This window comes from Eumetopias jubatus, unplaced genomic scaffold (genome assembly GCF_037043125.1).
Source record: "Eumetopias jubatus isolate StellerSeaLion01/CBP00866 unplaced genomic scaffold, mEumJub1_p1.0 scaffold_7, whole genome shotgun sequence".
NCBI lineage: Eukaryota > Metazoa > Chordata > Mammalia > Carnivora > Otariidae > Eumetopias > Eumetopias jubatus.
Genome location: NW_028274813.1, coordinates 76,353,824 through 76,375,546, shown reverse-complemented (window position 1 = coordinate 76,375,546; position 21,723 = coordinate 76,353,824). Strand labels below are relative to the sequence as shown.

The window sequence follows — 21,723 nt, the reverse complement described above, 5'->3', positions numbered from 1 at the left end:
CCAGGGTCCTGGGATTGAGCCCCGCATTGGGCTCCCTGCTTGTGGGGGGGGAGTCTTCTTCTCCCTCTCCTGCCCCTCCCCCTGCTGTTGTGTGTTCTCTCTCGCTCTCAAATAAATAAAATCTTAAAAAAGAATGATAAGGCTGTTCAGAATGTAGGGGTTTTGGTACAGAGCTCACCCAGAAGGGCAGTGCTTTTCAAACTTGAGTGAGCATATTCTTCCATCCCCAACTTTGTCTTGGGTGGAGCCAAAATTTTTCTTTTAACTTCTGTATGATTCTTATGCAAGTGGTCCTCACACCACATTTTCAGAAATTGTTGCAGGGCTGAATTTCCAGTCATCAGCCTTTGACACCTGTTTCCTTGTTTAAATAATGATAAAGTTGCTAGCCAGCTTGGGGGTGTAGATGTCCTCACAAAATGAAGCAGAGCTACGCCCTTGACTTGATTAGCTTCACGTTCAAACTTACCTACAGCCTGCCATGGAAAGTTTCCAACTGCTATAGTAATGAATGAACTTGCTTCTTTCTCAAAATGTACAAGTTGAATAGGATGCCAGACATGCCTTTCATCTCCGTCTTATTCACTGAGAATATAAGGACAAATGCCCTTGGAGAACAACTGGGTAATTTGAAGCATTTATCCCTATAGGGTCTTGACAGGCTTTGCTTAGGTCACCATGAGCAAGGACTTTGCTTTTTGAGGTGTGTCATTGCTCCATCAGTTTCCATCAATGTGTTCATTCTCTCCCATGGAGCCAAGTTAACTTAACCATTATGCAGTAGAGGGGGGCACCTGGGTGGCTCAGTCAGTTAAGCATCCAACTCTTGATTTCGGTTCAGGTCATGATCTCAGGGTTGTGAGATTGAGTCCCATATCCGGTTCCACACTGGCCATGGAACCTTCTTAAGATTCTCTCTCTCCCTTTATCTCTGCCCCTTCCCCCTCTAAAAAATCATTATTTACTGGAGGTAACTCCTGGTTATCCAGGAGGGGAGGGGAAGGGAAATGCCGTGATCTATCCTGCAGCATCTATTCCCTGGCCTCATTGTTGATGGTGAACTTGAGTAACCTGGGTTAGTTACTCTGCAGAGCTGAGAGGAAGGGAGATCAAGGGATGGGCCCAGTCATGGCAAGTTGGGTAGTTGGGCAGAGGCAGTATTTGATGTGTATTTCCTGGCCAGCTTCACTAGATGCTGAGTGATGTGCTGGGTTCAAAGTCTCTTAGGAAGAGACTAAGTCTCCTAATTGTTTCTTTGTGTTGATCAAAGCTAGTTTATGCCCTGGGTGAAAGGGATCACTGACTTCAATGAAGGAAGCTTTGGAGAGAATGGGATCCAACCGATCTTCACAGATGATTGTCTAATTCCATACTTAGAATATTTCTTGGTAAGAAAGACATTATTGAAGAAGATCTGACCCAAGGAGGTTATAGGTCTCTCTGCCACCACTCCAGTGAAGCAGTGCTTATTTTGTTTTTATCCCTGTGATTTATTCCATAACTAGACAGCTGTATCTCCCACTCCCCTTTTTGCCCATCCTTTGACACCCCCTTCCCTCTGGCAACCATCGGTTCATTCTCGGTACTTCTGGATCTGTTCAGTTGTCTGTTCATTTGTTTTTAGATTTGACGTATAAGTGAAATCATATGGTTTTTGTCTTTTTCTGCCTTATTTCACTTAGTGAATAGTCCCTAGGTCCATCCACATTGTTGCAAATGGCAAGGTCTCATTCTTTTTTATGGGTGAGTAATAGGGCGTGTGTGTGTGTGTATGTATTACATCTTCTTTATCCATTCATCTATGGATGGACACTTAGGTTGCTTCCATATCTTGACTATTATAAATAAGCTGCAATAAACGTAGGGGCACATATATCTTTTCGAATTAGTGTTTTTGTTTTCTTTGGGTAAATACCCAGTAGTGAAATTGCTGAATCATATGGTAGTTCTGTTTTTAATCTTTTGAGGAGCCTCCGTACTATTTTCAACAGTAGCTGCCCCAATTTACATCCCCACCAACAGGGCACGAGGATTCCTTGCTCTCCACATCCTCACCAACACTTGTTATTCATCTTTTTGATTCTAGCTGTTCTGACAAGTGTAAGGTGATATCTCATTGTGGTTTTTTATTTGGATTTCCCTGATGATGAGTGCTGCGGAACATCGTTTCATGTGTCTTCTGGCCATCTGTAGGTCGTTTTTGGAAGAATTTCTATTCACGTTTTCTACCCATCTTTTAGTTAAATTAGGTTTTTTTTGGTGTTGAGTTGTAGACTCTCTTTATATATTTTGGATATTAACCCCTTATTGAATATATCATTTGCAAATATATTCTCCCCTTCAGTATGTTGCCTGTCTGTTCTGTTGTTTCTTTGCTGTGTGAGAGCTTTTTATTTTGGTCTAGTTCCAATAGTTTATTTTTTATTTTGTTTTTCAAGCAGTGCTTATTATAAGTGGATGTCTTTAACTCCTGCAGCTACTGACGGACAGTGCTGACTTTTACTGTGTGTACATGTTTTAAAATATCTGTGATAAGTATTACATGCCCCTTGCAAGCAGGGTTGCATAGTATTAATCCTTGCATGATCTTTGTAAATGTAAGCATCTAGTGGTAGTAGTTTGGCTCAGATGTTATGAGGCAGTTAGAATGGATGTAGTCTAGTTCTCTATACGGGTATAAAAGTATTTTTTCCATATTGGTGAAGAATATTTATGACTGTTATTTATCATCACAAAGGCTTTTTTATAACTGCCAATTTTATAAACATCTGTCCGTATACTCCTGCCAAAATATTTTTTAATCCAGAACTTAGTTTATAGTGATATGCTTATTTCTGTCAAAGCAAAAACTTTGTGGAGTGGGCAAAAATAAAAACTGCATTTCCACACTGGAATGTGGATGCCATTTGGGAGTGGGAATGAGACATTGGGAAAAAAAAAATTCAAACCATTTGGAAGCCGAGCTGTTGCCCTTGCCCTTCACCGCCACGAGCTCTGTGCCGACCTGAGATCCTAAGTCCACGAGCCTCGTGGAGCTGGTGCTGCAGTCAAGGCAGGAGCTTTTCCCCTCAAGAGATTAGTGATGCTGATGACAAGTGCACCGTAGGGAACAGCACTGCCTTTGAGCACCCAATGTCTCTGTTCTGTCTGTCAGCCTTTAGTTCCAGCTTGACGTTTTTCCTGCTCTCATTGGTGCCCCATAATGCTTTCCTCACTCATCCCCTTCCTGTTGTGTAATGAAATGGCCAAGAGACATATTCTGTCCTACAGCTGCTGAGTACCTCTGCCTTGGTGACAAGAGAGCAGCCTCACCATGGTTTCCAAATTCTTTAACAACCATATCATCATTCAACAGGGAGGAGAAAACATGTGGGCAGTAAAATGCTGGTCCATGTTCTTCCACCAACACTCAAGTCAATCAAGCTGGAGACTAACACATAAACATTAGGTTGAGACTAGACTTTCCTAACCAGCCCACCCCCCTGCCTCAGCTTTCACCTCATCCCTTGGTATTTCTGCACATCACACCTCATTCTGACTCCATCATCCTGTACCCTGTGCTCTTCTAGCTGGTGTTCATGCCCCTAACTTCGTCATGGAACCTGGGACATGCATGCTGGGTCTGCCTCCTCGCTGATATGCTGCCTGGCCTCTTTCTTAGAACTCTATGCTTTTTCTGATACACAAGCCCTCTTCAAAATAACAGTTGATGTTAGGATCTTGTTATTTATCTGCAGAGCTTGGTGTATTACCTGTACCCCTCATTAAGCTAGGCTTTTATTTATGGCCATCTTTTTTAAGGACTACATAGTCATTGTTTTGGTTATCTCTATCCATAAGCAGTAGGTACATTTTGCTGCTCTGCCACTCAGCTTGTTTTTTCCAGATGCAAGTGTTCCAAGTTTTCGCCTTTTGGCACCTTTCGTACTTAACATGACTGCTGACCATGCGGGGCAGGGGGTGGAAACTTGGCTCAGTCAAGAACTAAGCCAGCCATCCAGCCTGTCATTTCCCCTTTCTCCCAGCAGGCTGTTTTACCAGCCAGCTGCCCAGCGTTTTGTCTCTGATTCTTTGGCTGCCCCTTCTTCCTTATTTTAAAGAACACCAGCTTCACAGCACTAATTTTCGCCAAACTCTTGGTAACATTCTTCCTAACAATGCCAGAAACACTGAGGCTTGGCAGAAAACTAGGTGTCCAGGACACCTAGATGTTACTTTTGGTTGGGGCCATTTCAGGCAAGATGATAAAAACAACAGTCATGTGGATTTCAAATTATTGGGTTATTCATTTGAAAGAAAATTTTATATTTTGATGAATTGAACTCTTTAAGGAAGGATCTAGAGTGAGAATCAGCTACTATCCAGGATCCTGAATTCACTTGTTTGGTCCATTTGCTCTTCAGGGTCTCTCAAATTGGGGTCAGAGACCTCCTTCAAAGTCACCTGGGATATTCTTTTAAAGTACCCACCTAGAGTAGGGTCCCAGAAATCTGAGATGTTAGCAGTCTTACCTAGAAGATTCTTGGGCCCACTGTATTTCTCCATTCTTCCAGAACGAGCTTATTTTTGGTAGCTCTTGTGAGAAATCTCTGAGGATCATCAAAAGGATAACTGTAGGTGTTGCTCTCACTTGAACTAATAAACTTTCCCCCAGGAGAAGCTAGACTGTGATGGGTCTGCTGGTCCGTGTCAGTTAAACAGCCAGTATCTGGGCATTTCACAGATGGGGCAGAGAAACAGTGACTGTGGGTGTTTCTAGTTCTTCCTCACTTTTGGTTGGCATTTCTTGGCAAGACAGCAAGACTCTTGTCAAAGGATATTTGTCCTGCAATTTAGATTTCCTACTTGTAGGTGGCAGTGGCACCTCCCTTGCATAGAAAATGTTTCATCGGGACACCTGGGTGGCTCAGCCAGCTGAGCATCTGACTCTTGGTTTTGGCTCAGGTCATGGTCTAGTCAACGTGACTGATGGGGCTCTGCACTCAGCAAGAGTCTGCTTGTCTCCCTCTCTCTCTGCCCCTCCCCTGCTCATGCATGCTCTCCCTCTAAAATAAATCTTTAAAAAAAAGTTTCAGCAAGTGGTGTTCTTAAGTAAATATTCAGATTCCTAGTAGTTTTTATTTTTATTTAATATCAACACCTTTTGATAACTTGATAGCCTTCTCCCTTTTCCTTGCATGTGATCAGCTTATTCCATGCCTTTCCTCACTCTTGTCTTGGAGTAAACCTCAGGCCAGCGTGGCATCAGATGCTGCCATCACTTGCTTGTGGCTGTGAGTGCTTCTGCTTAGTAAGCCTCTTTGTGTTGCAGCAGGGATTTTCAATGGTTGTCAGTTTTTTTCTGGAGCAACTCCCTCATCCCTGCAACGAAGATGCACCTAGGGGCGCCTGGGTGGCTCAGTCAATTAAGCGTCCAACTCTTGATTTCGGTTCAGGTCATCATCTCAGGGTCTTGAGATTGAGCTCCACGCTGGGTATGGAGCCTGCTTGAGAGTCTCTCTCTCTCTCCCTCTCCCCACTCACTTGCAAGCACCTACAGACTGCTGGATGCTGAGAGTGTCACATTCCTGTAATTGACTCCTCAGGCATCAATCAGAAGGGAACTTCCTCACTTCCTTCTTTTCAAAGATAATTACCTCTTCCTCCTTTTCTTCCCCAAAAGAATGTTTTCCAGCTATATGTTTAAATTTTGTGAGGGGCGCCTGGCTGGCTCAGCCTGTGACTCTTGATCTCGGGGTTGTGAGTTTGAGCCCCATGTTGGGTGTAGAAATAACTTCAATAAAAATTTAAAATATGTGTGTACCTCACCACTTACATATAATGGATTTTGTTGGTAAAAATGCAAGCAAAAATTGGAACTCAACTGTTTTGAATAGTGTCTGTATATATTTTCAGAAAGACCCTCTAGCCTTTATCAGAACAAAATACTAAAGCATAAAAAATCAAGTTGTTATACATTTTTAAACTTGCTTCATGAAAACAGATCTTAATACAGATAGGCGAAGCCTTTTCCCTGAAAAATGTTTACAGTCTGGATATGTACATGTTTAAAATCTACACGTGTATATCCTCGGTGGAAACCTGTCCCATCATACCCAGAGCTGAATTGCCTTTTGGAAGAGAGCACTTACGTGGTAAGTCAGTCTCTTAGAACTGCATATGATCTTGCCTGCCAGAAACCTCAGTTTTGTAAAGCTCTTGATCTCTGATTGTCTCACTAACTGCAGATGTAGCCTTTGCATTCCCAGTGGCTCTTCCAAAATAGAGAACTCTCTCTGAGAGAGTCAAGAATCTAATATGAAACACTTCGGCGTGAGAGGAGGCAGCCTAGCAGTTAGAATTCTGCAAGCTTGGTGTGGGGATGGGGCTTTCTCTTCAGGAGTACTGACACAGGATCAATCAGAAAGAGTGGAGTTTGAAATTCAAGATTTAAGTGCCATTTCCAGCATGTGATTAAGGGGAAACTTTTTCAGTCTTTCTGAGTTTGTTTTCTCATCTGTAAAATGGCTGTAATATCTCTTCCCTAAGGGTTGAGGTTAGAGTGAAATGAGAGAATATTTGTAAAGAATTCAACACAATACCTGGTAAAATGATAGAGATAAGTAAATAGATACATTTAGAATGTATATATGGGTTCTATTCTTGTTTCTCCACTGGCCTGTGTAAGTTTTACCCAACTCCTTTGTGTCAAAAACAGTTGTAGAACCACCCTCTATTTTCACGGAAATCCAGAAACTAGGCAACATCTTCAGATTTAAACATTCATTATATTAACTTTCTTTATTATAATCTATCAAAAACTTAGAGGTGACAAAGGTAGGTTTAAAAAGTACTTAACTGCATAAATATTTAAATAAAACCTGGTTGGGACAAGATGTGGGTGTTAGTTTGGTTAATGACTGGTTCTGCCTTTTAAGCATAAACACAATACGAATAATTATGTATTTTGGATAAGAGAGGAAGTCCACAAATGAGCTCATTTCTGTTTATGTAGGTGAATGAGATAATGTCTGTCAAGTGCTTAAAGCTCCTGAAATTCAAGTTACACATGCCATCTCTGGCCATCCTAATACTATCCCATGGAGAATTGGTCTTCTCCAAATGCCAGCCTGTACCTGACTGAAATATCTTCTGAGGGAGAGATTAGGTTTCTGTGCCAGGAAGCTTGGGAAGCCTTCTCATCCATGGTCTTTGAGTTAGGACTACATCAAGCCATCAAAGGGTGATGGTTATCAGTCTTTTTTGAGGTGGTATGGTGAAATGGAACAAACACGATGCATACGGAAGCCAGGCCACTGGAGACTGAGTCCATCTTTGCCTGTTACTGGCACATGTAGCGCTTCTGGAGAAATAGACTCTCTCTGTATACACAGTTTGAAATCTGGAGCCATGAGATTAAACACCAGCCATGTTTATTCATGGACTAGGCTATCTCAAGCAACACGAGTAGAGTGTGAAGGGGGCAATTGAGATACTGTCCTCATTAATAAAATTCAGAAGGTTCAAGGCTTCTGAATAGATATGTCCTATTGGTCAGAGCTGGCTTGCCAAGGACCTTGGCTTTGCCCCAAGTTTTGCTTCTGTCTTGTGGTTCTCCTGTTTAATTACCCCACTACCGTCCCATTGGCCATACCAAGGCACCTTGCTTTAATGGTTTGGCTCACTTATAGACCAAAATTCTTTCCTCAATTTATGTGATCCAACCAAAACAGACCAAAACCTCAAAAAAAAATTTTGTTAAACACTAAGGAATAACACAAGAAAAATGAAAATGGAAGGTCAAATGTATTCAACATTCTAGCTTAAAGTTTCTGATTCTTATGCAGTTAACATGCTCACTCTTCCTGTCCCTGTTTACATGGAAGCCTAGAGGAAAGAATGACCTGCCCAAGTCCCTTACTTCCTACCTTCAGACGTGTCATTGGTTGGATGCTTTTGTAACATCTAAGAACATCCCACTGGCTATGTTTACTCTTCATAGCGTAGATCAAAGAATGTGAGATTCCCTTTTCCCAGCTACCTCAGCTCTGCCTACTTAGTTCTGGCCTCTGTTCTCACAGTCACTGCTTCTCCCCAGATGACCCACATTAGAAATGACCTCACCTTGCAGGTTAGACTCTGCAGCCTACCCCCTGCAGTAGGGCTGAGTCCATATAAACCCATCAGCACATAAGTATAATACAATGTCAGTCACATGTATACATCTGACTGCTCAGTCCTGGGACTGGAATGGGAGGTATAGGTGGAAAAATTAGTAAGCAGGAATTGTTCTCTACTTTCTCCTTCCTTTGCTTACTCCCTTTATTGACTCAGGACATTTGCAAGTGCTTGAACCTTTTTCTTTGGGGAGTTGGGTGAAAAAGCAAAGGAAAGTAAGGACAGAGGTTCTGTGAAGCTCCTAACTTAAAAATGCTGCTTCAACTAATGGAATTTTAAACAGAAGGGAAGCAGACACCAGAAAATGGAAAGAATAACTCCCCCATCGTGTTCATTCATTAAACAAAAATCTGAGTTCTTTTTATGTGCCAGGAACTTCTTGTTCACATAAGCCTTCCTGAGGCCAGCCTCCAGCCTGGGCTGTGCTTTCCTAATCACAACATTGCTGAGAGGGCTCTGTGTCCTGCAGGGCATAGAACTCCTACCCCTCAATTTAGCATTGAATATTCTGTTTTGCATTGTTTTATAAAGTTTCATGTACAGTAGGTGTCTCTTCAGATAGGTTAAAAATTTCTTAAAGGACAGAAACCATGCCTTTTGTTTTGTTCCCTGAAGCAGCTAGTGCAGTACTGAATGTGTATTGTGGTACTCCAAATACTGGCTGACTGCTTAATGGACTTGGGAAAGGAAAGTGAGGTTAATTGGGCTGACTGCAGAGGCTGGGTCTCCAGGAATTCTCTTATTGTGGAGAATATGCAGCATCCTCTCGGATTCCCACTCTTTTCCCAGATGAGCCTACCTCTGCTGACATCTGTGGGGATACCCATACACAGTTACACAGACCTCTGCTCTCTTGTCGTCATTCTGTTGGCCCAAATGGGAGGTTCCAGTGGACAGTTTAACCAAGTGTAATTACCATCTCTGTGGTCCTTTTGATATTTGGTGTGGCTTATTCTTACTGTACCCCAGTTTTTTTGCACTCTTTTCCATCCTATAGGAACCCTGGTCATCTTCTCCATTTCCTACATTCAATTAATTGCCAGGTCTTACCTCTCCTATCTTCTCAAGATATTTCAGATTAATTCCCTTATCTCCACGTCCAGCACCATTACTTTAATTCATGCTATTGTCACCTAATAACCAGCATATGACAACAGCTCCCTAATTTGTTTCTCTGCCTTGGTCTAGCCTCCTTCAGACTGGACCTGCAATGATCTTTCAAAGATGCAAATTTGATTAGACTAATTCCTGCATAACTTCCTTTAATGGTGTTCTATTGCTCTGAAGATAAAGTCCAAACTCCTTGACAAGGGGACTCAAGACCCTCTCAGTCTAATGCCTACTTCTTCCTCAGCCTTGTTTCTCACCTGCCTTTGCTTTCTTCCCTCTCTTTCCCCTCTCCCTCTCCCTCTCTGTCTCCCTGCCTCCATCTCCCCTCCCTAGCCTTCCACCCCAGACAAGTTTGATTCTGTGTGCTTCCTCACTTTCTTACTCACCCTGGGCCTTTTGAAGCATACTTTGGCAATTGTCCATTTGCTTCCCTGACACTCCACTTGACCACACAACCTTGAAGGTTGGGGACTTTGCTTTATCCTTACACATAATAAGAACCTCAAAGATACTAGATTTATAAATGAACATATGAGTTATTGATGTTCTGATTTCACTGCTCTGTGATGGATAATGTCTGACATTTGTTTCTATGTACCAGACCCTATTTTAAGTTCTTAAACATAAAAACTGCCTATGCTGAGAAATAGATACTATTATATCTCTATTTTACAAATACGGAAACTGAGACACAGAGAGACTAAGTTACTTGCTTATCCTCATTCAACTAATAAGCAGTTGAACAGATATAGGACCTCATGGAGTCCTATGCTAGAGTATTCCCACTTAACTAATATACCCTGTATTGCTTTTTTTTTTTTAAAGATTTTATTTATTTATTTGAGAGACACAGCAAGAGAGGGAACACAAGCAGGGCGAGTGGGAGAGGGAGAAGCAGGCTTCCTACCGATCAGGGAGCCAGATGCAGGGCTGTATCCCAGGACCCTGGGATCATGACCCAAGCCAAAAGCAGACTATCAACAACTGAGCCACCCAGGCACCCCGCCCCCACAATATTGCTTTTAATTCAAAGCTATTGATACACTTAGAGGGTGTATCATTGAGGCCTGGCTATGTGAGAACCAGATAGATTAATGGAGAATTGGAAGGAGACCCATGACAGGTCCTTTTGAATCATAAACAAGTTGGGGGAAAGGGCCCAGCCCTGCAGGTGAGTGCTCAGTACAATTTGTCTGCATCCACAGACACCACCAACCACATACTCTCAGAGAGTCTTCTAGAACATAGAGTCCGTTCATGAAGACGAGTTGAGCACTTGCTGTTCTTCACACTGGGGATACCAAAAGTAGAATGACACAGATTTTTCAAGATACCCACAATCTAGTGAAACAGACTTCACTGCATGAGAATTAGATAGGCAGAACAGAGTGTGGTTCACAGTGGAGTAGAGGGAGGACAGCCCACCCCCCCTTGTAACTGACTCCCTCTTCCTTTGCCCCAAAGCCTGGCTAGTACAAGCCAGCACAGTGCCGAGTGCATATTGTGAGGTGCTAGGCAGAAGAATGCTATGTGAATTCGACAGCAAGAGTATCAAATTCCCACCATCTTGCTTTTAGTAAGCCTTCGAAAAACACTGCTGGTGCAGTGAGGAAGATGTTACCTAGTTTTATGGACCACAGAGAGTCCACAGGCTTTCTCTTCTACTGCTTTCCACGTCATGGAGCTAAATGAATACCTAGTTTCTGGCTTTGGCAGGGCCCCGGAATCTCAAGGTTTTCTGTAGGACATTTGGGAATGTAGTGCTTCTCTAGGCAGAGGACGGGGCTGGGGAGAGAGATGAAGAGCTGTTTCAGAACAGATGTCAACAGAGCCCTTCTCTCCATGCTGAGAATCGGTAAACACGTGCCGCACAGTGACTGAGGCACAGGCTCCAGAGCCCACAGACGATGAGCCGACCTCCTGGGGGACTCTCGTGCTGCAAACAAATTAGCTTTGATGGACGAGTGGCCTTTGCTCAGTCTTGAAGAATGTGGAGGTAGGAGCCCAGGCCAGTGTGGAGTTTAATTAAGGATGGCAGCTGGTGTAGCAAGTCAGCTGGCTCTGTGCTCTGCACTCCATTTATGTCACCAGTTACTACTTGCGGTTTGTTTTTCTCCACATACTCCTGTTGCCCTGTCTTCTCCCTTGCCACCGTCCCCATGTTGTTCTGTGTGCTCTTCGACTGGTGTGACCTTATCCCCAAGTGCAGGCTCCAGGCGAGGACCACACTCTAGAGGTAGAAAAATTAAACTGTAAGGAAACTGCATAAACCAGGGCAGGTACAGTACTCTGATTTGAGGTGCTTTCTCCCCGTGCCCACTGTCTCCCAATTACATGTGCCCATTTGTCCCAATAATGAAGTTCTGACCGCCTTGGGACTTATCCTATCTGGAGGGAAAAGAAAAATATGATCGGAGCATGTCTCATGTCTGTGTTACTGGGGGTCCTCCATCAGGTTGGATGATGGCGGTGCTGGGGGAGCACACCTGTCTCCTGTCCAAGTAAACCAGAGCTAGGGAAGAAAGAAAAGTGACTTAGAATCACACAGTCCCATGCCAGAGCAGGATCTCTAGCACGTGGGTCTGTGAACGCTTAGGTCTACAGGAGAATGGACTCCATAGGGCTCTTGTAAGAGTGAGCAGGAATGTTGAAATCATTCAGTTGATGAGCCAAGTACCAACCATCACTGCAGACATTCCTGAATAGAAAATTCTCCAAATCACCTGCTTTAGTGAAGTGAAAGAGGAAGAAACACACAAACCCTAGCTCTTTTGCTGCTGCTTCTGGTGACATGAGATCCAGGTAGACTAAGGAGTGGTGAGAAGGAAGGGCATCTGGGTGGCTCAGTCGTTAGCTTCTGCCTTCAGCTCAGGTCATGATCCTGGGGTCCTGGGATCGAGCCCCACATCGGGCTCCCTGCTCCGTGGGAAGCCTGCTTCTCCCTCTCCCACTCCCCCTGCTTGTGTTCCTGCTCTGGCTCTCTGTCAAATAAATAAATAAAATCTTTAAAAAAAAAAGTGGTGGGAGGGAATCTCTAAAATTTTCTCTGATGGCATCGTATTTGGGGAAATGGAGTTAGACAGATCAATGTTCATGGCGTAAGGCCTTTCAGGAAGTGTTTTATCATACTGGATGCTACTTATTATGCTGTATGTGCTCTAGAAACACTTTCTGGATGTGAGGCTCTGCCCTGCATTAACAGCTGTTTGCTCGCTCACGTGCCATACAAATGAGTTAATTACCTACAGCAAGAACAGACTTTGAAAACAAAGCAAGAAATATATACAGTAAAAGCTGTTGTCTCCTGATTACAGTTTCTCCTGTAGTCATTTTCATAAAAAGAACCGGGCAATTGTGTGTTATGCCAGAATTCTAGAAGACTGGGTTTTTAGGATTTTGGGTTGTGATGACCCTGAGTAGAAACATACTTTGTAGAAAAGTCCTCAAAATTTAAGTGTCCCAGAGGTCGTTAGCCTTTGGGATAGGATTACCCAATCTTGGCTTGGGGGTCTGAAAACTTTTAATAAAGGGAATAGTAGGCCCAGAAAGTAGAACATCATTTTATTTGAGGACGTTGAGGTTGGGGGGGCGGTGAAGAATGCATGAAATACTTCAAAATTAAAGGAAATTTAGAGATTACCTATTTCCTTATTTTAAAAATGAAAATGTTGAAGTCAGAGGTTATCTGTGCCTTAGTAGTGGGGTTCCCTTTCCTAACCCATAAATGTAGAGTGGGGTCCCCTTTCCTAACCCATAAATGTAGCGTGGTCTTGAGTTTCTGTTGTTAGTAGAATGGTCCTAAGTATTAAACTGAGGGGTTATGCTCCATAGCTCCCATGTCAGAAAGTCTTTAACCAGAGACTTTAGAATAATTTTGACGCTTTCTTTCCCAAATGACCACAGTGGGCTTGCTTTGGCTTTTAAATTGGAGCTCCATGGAAACCACTTTACCTGTCTCAGAGTTTTAGACATAGCTGTTGGTGACTTCTGGCCCTCATTCCTGTTATTCTCCTAGTGGCCATGTTCTCCAGTGTCCTACAGGAAACCAAGGCTTGGTATGTAAGTTGATTATAAGCTGTATTCCCAAGGAAAATGGCATATCAGGAAACTAGACTGTAAGCTCCTGTGGAGCAATGATGTTGTGTGTCTTCATATCTTTCTCACTACTAAGCACTGTGTTTTCTATAAATACAATACTTAAATATTTGCTGATTGAAAATATTCTGGTTGTGAAAAATATCTTTAATATTTCCATCAGTGATCAGAACAGAGTAAAGTAGACAGACTTTGGAGACAGATTGCCTGGATTTGAATCCAACTCAGCCAAATAGAAGCCATGACCTTAGGCAGGTGACGTAACTTCTCTATGCCTTAGTCTCCTTGGCTGTAAACTGGAATGTTAATAATTCCTATCTTACAGGGTGGTTATGAGGATTAAGTGAGTTAATATATTCAAAGTACTTAGAACAGTGCTTGGCACAGAGAAAGTACTCAGCATTAGCTATTACTAGTCAGTATGCGGCAAAAACTCTTTAACTGTTGTTGAGAAGTGTTCCAGAAGAAGCATGAATATTGTATTACCTGAGCACATAATAAATCAGAGTGATTGTCGTTGGGGTCATCGGTTCTTATAGTTCTGGACATTTCTTTGTTCAGAACTGTGTTTGTGCAGCTCTTAGTTCTCTTATGCTGCAGTAGCCAGGTTTTCTTAACAAGTAAATAGATTCCCTATCATGGTCACTATTGTCTAGAGCCACATTGTGGTCTGTCCATTGCCCTCTTAGAGATGATTGTGGACGAGGTCCCAGTGGCTTTCTTCCTTTGGTCCTACCCAGGTGTCGGTGTGGATCAGTGTATCTTTCCTTTCCCTTCTTCAGCAAGACTGTATGTGTGTTCTTCTCCTGTACATACTACCAGCCACACTCAAGTTGCTCCTGACATCTTGGTCACTATTTCCTTGAGACTTAGGGATTTTCTTCTTCTCATCCTTTAGAATCTAGCTTGAAACCCATCTTAACTTGAATAAGAGAAATTGACCTTTTATATTCCTATTCATCCATCCATCCACCTATCACTGATTCATAAGCTCTTTGCCCTTGAGATTGTTATTGTGTGATCTATCCCCAACTGATACGAGTAGTTATCCTCATTCTGTTTTTATTTCCACAGTATGTTCCTCCAGATCTCTGCGTCTGCAATTTTGTGCTGGAACAGTCCCTCTCTGTGAGAGCCCTACAGGAAATGCTTGCCAACACAGGTGAAAATGGCAGCGAAGGGGTGAGTACCTGATTTATGTCCTAGGTAGGGATTGGGACACACCACAGCCCAAAAGTGCATACTTCATTTCATTCCTCCAGGTTCGAAACAGGAAACCTTAGGATCCTTGAGCTGATCCATATAGAGATATTAAATCTTTCTCTCTCTGTTTAATTCTTGTTACTGAGCAACCCTAAACCTGCTTCCTTTGGGTTAACCAAATTCCACCAGAAAATGGAAGAGATCACTGTTGATGCTGCACAAGCAGGACATAGGACCTTGAACCTACTCCCCTTTCCTAACCCATAATCCACCAGGAAATGTGAGGAGGGCCTTGAGATGGAGGCTGCCTGTTAGGCCATTCTTTTCTCTTGGAAAACTCTCATCAGAGATTTATGACTGCCCCCAGTGAAGTACAACTATGTTATAGCAGTTTGGTGAGGATTTCCAGTAGAATTCAGTCTTTGACTCCCAGGACTCCACAATTTCACTCATGATGAGAAAATGTAGAGTGGTCTTGAGTTTCTGTTGTTAGTAGAATGGTCCTAAGTATTAAACTGAGGGCTTATGCTCCATAGCTCCCATGTCAGAAAGTCTTTAACCAGAGACTTTAGAATAATTTTGACTCTTTCTTTCCCAAATGACCGCATCTATTTATATCCATTTATCATCAGGTATTTTAATTCTATGGCCTGAATATCTCAAATCCAAACATCTCTCTTGATCCCCCTTAGATACCATACTAGGTGACTATCCTTTGTCTTCTGGGTTACAGCAGTAGCTTACTAACTGCTTTGTTTCCTTCTATACTTATCCACCTCTGCCGCCATTTTTTTTTCAGCTATTATAATTTCTTTCCAAAATGCAGATCTAATCATTATACTTCCCTGTTCTAAAACCCTTTGTCTTCCCATTACCTTGAGAAAAATTCCAAATTCCTTAACTAGACATAAAACCCTTCGGGATTTGTGAGCCCTGCTCAGCTTTCCTGCCCTATCTCTCACCACTTCCCCCCAGGACACTCAGTGTTCAGCCATACTGAATTCCTTTCACTTCCTCAAACATGACAGTGCTGTTTTGCCTCTGTTCATGTGAGTCAGCTATTCCCTCCATTTAGAACAGCTTCCTCCTCCTGTCTTCCTTTGTGTAATCTCTACTTCTCCTTCATGGAACCAGTTTAAATACCAGATCTACTGAGAAGCCTTTGTTGACTCTGCAAGTCTGGGATAGGTGTCCTTGCTTGAGCAAACGTCAATAAATAGGTCTCCTCATTCTGTACTATAATTGCAAGTCTAATTTTTTGCATCCTATACTGGGGAGTAAACTGCATGTAGGTAGGAACAATTTGTAATACCTAGCACAATTTATTCTCACTTGACTCAGATGAACTCATACATAATAAAGAAATGTCTCATTTATGGTAGAAGAGATGATGACCATGGACTTAAGGGAACCAGTATTTACATGTAGGTCATCTTCCAGCTCATAGTGTGATCTTACTCAAGATTTATTATCTCTTGGGTCCATAGTGTTCTCACCTATAACATTAGAATATTTAATTAGTTTTCTAGGGTCCTTAACAACAAACAGTGTTTGTAATTCTTCGCTCTTTTGGTTTAAAATAATATGCTTTTGTCAGCCGCCTGAGAATAGCTTTGTTCTGTACTGTAGAGCATTAACACAGGTGAGTTTTTGTTCACTGCAGTCTGTGTCTGCTTCCCCCTCACATTAACCTCAGTACCAATGCTTTCCTCCATAGGCATATACCCTTCAGCTCAAACAAATCTATTTTTAATTCTTCATTCTTTTTCCAAAACTAACAACTCATCATTTATAGACCTCTTTGGTGAGGGGGAGCTGGTTGATTTGGAATATTAGCACTTTCAGTTTCAAGCAAGAGCAGCTAGACTCTGCCTGCTTATGGCTCAAGGATAGAAATTGGGAAGGTAGAGAGAAGCTATGTTAACTGGAGAACTATCTCTTGGGCATTCTCTTACCCTGTTTTGCTCAAAAAGTGTATTTGAAAGGACTTCATTTTCATTTAGCTTGAGTGGTTCAGGAAGTTCTGTACGTGACAAAGTAAATTCAGAAGTTCTGGTTGTAATCCTTGCTCTTCTTAATTGCCATGCACTTTAAATAATAGGCTTAACTTGGTTTGTCTTAAATAAGAATATATAGCAATTCATTTTCCAAAGAGAATGTGAAGACCAACTTGTAAGAGTGAGTACATAGTTTGGAACATAAAAATAAGACCTACTTTAAATACCAGCCATGTTGTAGAAGTTTATTCAATATAATTATATATTTTAGGGCCCATCTTTAATTTGCCATATTTAAAAACCAGTACATTAAATCTTATTGGGGGATTCATTCTCTTTGAAAACTTGAATCCAAAATAAATGATCTGTGACATTCTTATTAAATGTTCATTGGATAACAGTAATCATCATGTTGGGTCAGACTCAAATTTCCCATGTGTCATGTTGCCTTTTTGTGCTATTTTACCAAAAATAATAGTTCCAATCTTGACATGTATCATCATCATCGTCGTCATCGACTAGGGATCTTAGAGCTAGGAGGAAGGGACTTGGAAGGAGAGCCGGAGTCTTTTGAAATTATTAAGATGTTATTTGTTGGTGGTTCTATTAACTAGCCACCTGGCTAGCAGCTTCGGCTACACTGTAACCCTCTTGGAATACTCTCACAGTTCCATCTGGGCTCTCGATCTTTACTATGAGAAATAATATTTTTATATAACCTCTTGAGTCTGTTTTGCTTTCCTGAAGTGATTGATGTGCACATTTACCATTAGTATTTAATTTGATTTTAGACGATAATATTCAGCAGAGAAGAAAAAGAGGGGTGAAAAAAAGAAGTCAGTTAACATGACAGACCATAATGATACTCTGGGAAGCCTGGGGATGTTTGAGTGGGATGACGCTTCCTTTGTATGCCAGTCCATTCTGTTTGGAAATAGGCATTTACTGCTTTTAAATAGATATTACTTTCACTAATGATCATGACTGCCACCAAATGGGATGTCTTGAAGAGTGTAATTTTTCCTTCTAGCCATAAATTGGTCCTCATGTGGCGTGTCTGTTCACTGCTTTGCAGCAACTGAACATGTTTAAAAAATGACTTCAGTTGTTGGTTTATTCACGTGATCCGTGTACAGAAGTCTTTTTGCAAGGATTTACAGTTCTGCAGCAATTCCCCTTGCTAACAGAAACAAAGGTGTCCAGCTTTGTTTAACAACAGATTTGTTCTTGAACTGTCCTTAGCCATAGCAACTAGCTTGTGGGACCAAGCTTTACATTGAAAAGGAGAAAAAACGAGGCCAAGAACGTGTGGTGGCCCTCCAGAGTCCACCCTAGCTGAATTCATCTTTGGGTCAGTTTGACTCTGATTAAATCCTATATGGTTTTATTCTGGAGAAAATTACCAAGAGATAGATGTTTGGCACTGTGGCCAATTAAATGGCTGAAGTTTGAAGTAAAACCCCTGCATACAAATATTAAAATATTTTCACATTTTTGATTGACTGGACCTACAGTATGTGAAATACCCAGCCGCTTTTGGCAGGACGTGGCACTAAAAGAGATGTCAGCGTGTCCCCTCAGAGCCTTCAATCCCACCATCCCTTAGAAATGACTTTGAAGAGAGAGCAAGCAGCATTGGTTGTGAGAAAAGCTCCATCTTCAGAGCCAGGCAGATGGGCTTTCAGTCTGAGCTAGATGCATCAGGGGACTTCTGGGGCAAATTATTTTTCCTTTCTGTACCTTACTTTCCAAATCTTCAATATGCAACCTACCTCATGGTGTTGGGTAGAAATTAAATGATAGAAGTCTCTACATGTGCCGAAAATATATACTGGTTCCTCTTCATCTCAGCTCCACTCCCTCCTTTCATATTCAAATGCCTCACAGGAAGGAGAAGTCCATGCTATATGACCAGGTGCACAGAACTCCAAGTGGGTTTTGACGTGAATGGGCATAATGCTTCTAAAAATGAAAGGCCTTGATTAACACAATTACCAGCTGTACTCCTTCTGATAAGGGCTCTGGTTTTCTCTAAAACTTGACTTAATCATTGTTAGACTTCTACCACTTAAAAAAAAAATACCCATATAAAATGCATTAATGCTATGATTGCCCTGTTAATATTATACTTTACATAAGATGGAAGAACATGTAACATGAACACCTAAGATCATGCTTCCCTCTCATTGCTAGAATGTCTAGAATGCTAATGCACAATCAGCCTTTTAACCTTGATTGGGAAATGTGACCTGGAAAGTTATTACTTCCATAGGAACTTTTCTCACAGTTAACCTCCCTGAGAGGTAGCTCTTTAATTTCCCATATTACTTATGTGATAGTCCCAACTACTAACCCTCAAAGGAGCATCAGGCTCCTTTTATTCGCCCCTGGCTTTGTGGGGGGCGGGTACTACACGCAACACAGCTGCGAGAGAAATGCACACGTGTGGCCTACAGCGCAGTTGCCATGTCTGAGGAGGATGAGCCTGCGCCTTCTGAGAATCTAGAGATTGTCTCCTGGCACCACGTGACCTTAGAACGGGCAGTAAGACTTAATCTCACGTTATGCTTGTATTCATGTAAAGGTCATTAAAGTACATGTCATGAGGTATTTACCTTGTAGTCAAGTTCAGGACGTTGATCCATTTTATAAAGTTACAGAAATGTGGCAACATTATTTAAAAAGAATCTGCGAAAGATACATCTACCCTGAGACTAGTCGGTAGTGAACAAATCAAAACAGGTGCTGCTGAGAGTTAGAAGCCCCTGGACTAAAGTCTGAACTCTAGCTGTGCCCAGAGGTAGAGATCTTGTATGAACTCATCCAGAATGAAGAAAGCTAATAGGATCCTTACTTCTTTATTCCTTAGCCCCGAATTCCCACCATTTCTAGATTGTAGGAGAGACGGGATACCCCATTGTCCAGATTTAGCCCCTCAATCTGAGGTTTTTGCCTTCCTTTCTTAGTTGTCAGCAAATAGCCAGAATGAGAATTTATTCTGGTATGTGTATGGAAAGGGAACAAGACTGATGGAGGAACTGCATACACAGTTCTAGATAAACCTCATCCCCATTGACATTTTTTGAAAGACTACACTTTTTTAAAAGAGAAATCATTTAATGAATCAAATCTAACAGTAGGCATTAGCTACACCTTTAGAATAGTACATAAGATTTCCTTTAGAGAAAAACTGCAAAGTCACTTCTGCATGTATTATGATATAAGTCCTAGGACCTGCCCATATATGCCCTAAAGCCAGGGTAGCCAGGATACGCCGAAATAGCCCCATTAGGTGTTCAAGTCCGAACTTTCTTTGCCCTCGTTGGTAAAAGCCACTGCCTCAGGCTCCCCAGGCACCTCCTCAGCACTAGCACTTGGGAGCCCACCCCCAACACGGTACAAATGCCTGTCAGGTGGTTCATTCTGGGGATATTACCCCCTGCCTAGCTCCTAATTAGAGCAGGGTGCCACGGCATTAAATTTTTACTTGGCTTGGCCCTGCTTTTTCTTTTGAAGTGGAGAAAAATAGCATTCCGATTTTGGATGCTTCCCTTTCTATTTTAACTTATAGCCAGTTGTCCATACCTGCTACAAAAATAATATTTTTGTATTTAAAAAATAATTAAATCTATTGGGTGAAATAATTCTTACATGTAAAAGCTTGGAGGAGGTTATATGTCAAAAACTACCCTTTAAACTCTGTCCTGAGTTCACTCAGATTGGCTCATCAGAGGCAACCTGTTTGAGGGATGAGCCTGGGAGGCAGATGGTTTAGGTATAGTCCTGGCACTGCCCATTGGAGGTCTGATGGCGCCAAATCTCCTACCTTCTCTGGGCTTTGGTTTGACCATCTCTAAATACTGACCCCACTTAGATGCAAAATAACTTTTTCCTGTGTGAAGGTTCCCATGCACCAAGTTAAAAAGGAAAAGCATTGCTACCTTCTTCTGGTGTGTAGCCCATCACTGATTAGCTGTGGAAATGGTAGCCTATTTGTGTTAGCCACTATTCTTGAGACCCTGGCTCCCATAATTTTAGGTAGAGTTGAATCAATGTGTTTATTCTCTTTCTCCCTTGGCGTGGACAAAGAATTTCCCAAACTCTGTCTAAGATGGAGTGATGACTATATAATTTTAATTTTTTTTTTGAGACCTGAATCCTCTATAAATTTTCTTGTACAAGAATATGGGATGTATTGGATATATTCTGTAGCTTTGACAGAACTTCTTCAAAAAGCCAGACATCATTTTCAGAAATTAAATAATCATGAGAAGCCTCCAAACTAAGGTTTTTAGTATGTTTTTGCACAGACCAAATTGTCATTAAACACATATCCCCTTTCGTCCTCCATTCTTTTCCCCTTCTTACACTTCTCTCGCATGTTATGCTATGATTTTAAGATTTTATGCTGATAATAATGGATTTTAATGTTTCTCTGATAAGCTGACATTTATGAAAATACATGCAAATAACTCCTAATTCAGTTTTGAGCTGGCCTTTTGATAACCTAGCCAATTAAGATATGCCATCTGGAAGACCTTAGTTCATGGTAAGAAAGTACCTCTTTGCTTTAAAAAAAAAAAAAATCTAAATGATTGTTTGCAGTATTTCTGAGAAAAAAGAAATTCCAAGTTTGCCTGATGTGGATACTGACCATTTTCTTCGGGTGGATTTTCTTATGTAAATATAATTATGAAAAAGTACTGCACACAAATTTAGGCAATAGCATGCTGCTTGCTTGTTTCTTGATGACATCAGCACTGTACAGGGGTGGGGGGGGGAAGTAAAAGCAAACTTTTACATCTAATGCCACTGCTAACTTCTAGCTAAAATAACCACCTACTCACCAGGTGGGAAATCCACCCCCTTCATTCTCATTGGGGTTTTTTTTCCCCCCTACAGTAAGCACCAGTAGATTCCTCAAATTACTTGAAAGCTTTCAGCAAGACCTGCGTCCACTAAAATATCCATTTACTGTTTTGTTTTTGATTTTTGCTAGCTCAGTGACCTATCGGAATGGGTATGTTATTCACTCCTTTAATATACATGTACTTTGCATGGACAACTGACCAGCTTATCTGTAATGAACTGGGCTTCTCATGTGTGAGTGTTCAAGGCAATTTGCATTCTTCGTGCCTCTGCAATGAAAAAAAAAAAAAAA

At 41.7% G+C, this 21,723-nt stretch overlaps 1 protein-coding gene across 1 annotated transcript in view; it reads left to right on the top strand.

The window, feature by feature from the left end:
- The window catches only part of RYR3 (ryanodine receptor 3), a 364,573-nt gene that overhangs the window by 26,453 nt on the left and 316,397 nt on the right, over nt 1-21,723 (top strand). Inside the window, exon 4 of the mRNA XM_088025080.1 lies at nt 14,437-14,544. Within this exon, the coding sequence (XP_087881206.1) occupies nt 14,437-14,544 (108 nt within the window). The remainder of the gene's footprint in view (nt 1-14,436; nt 14,545-21,723) is intronic.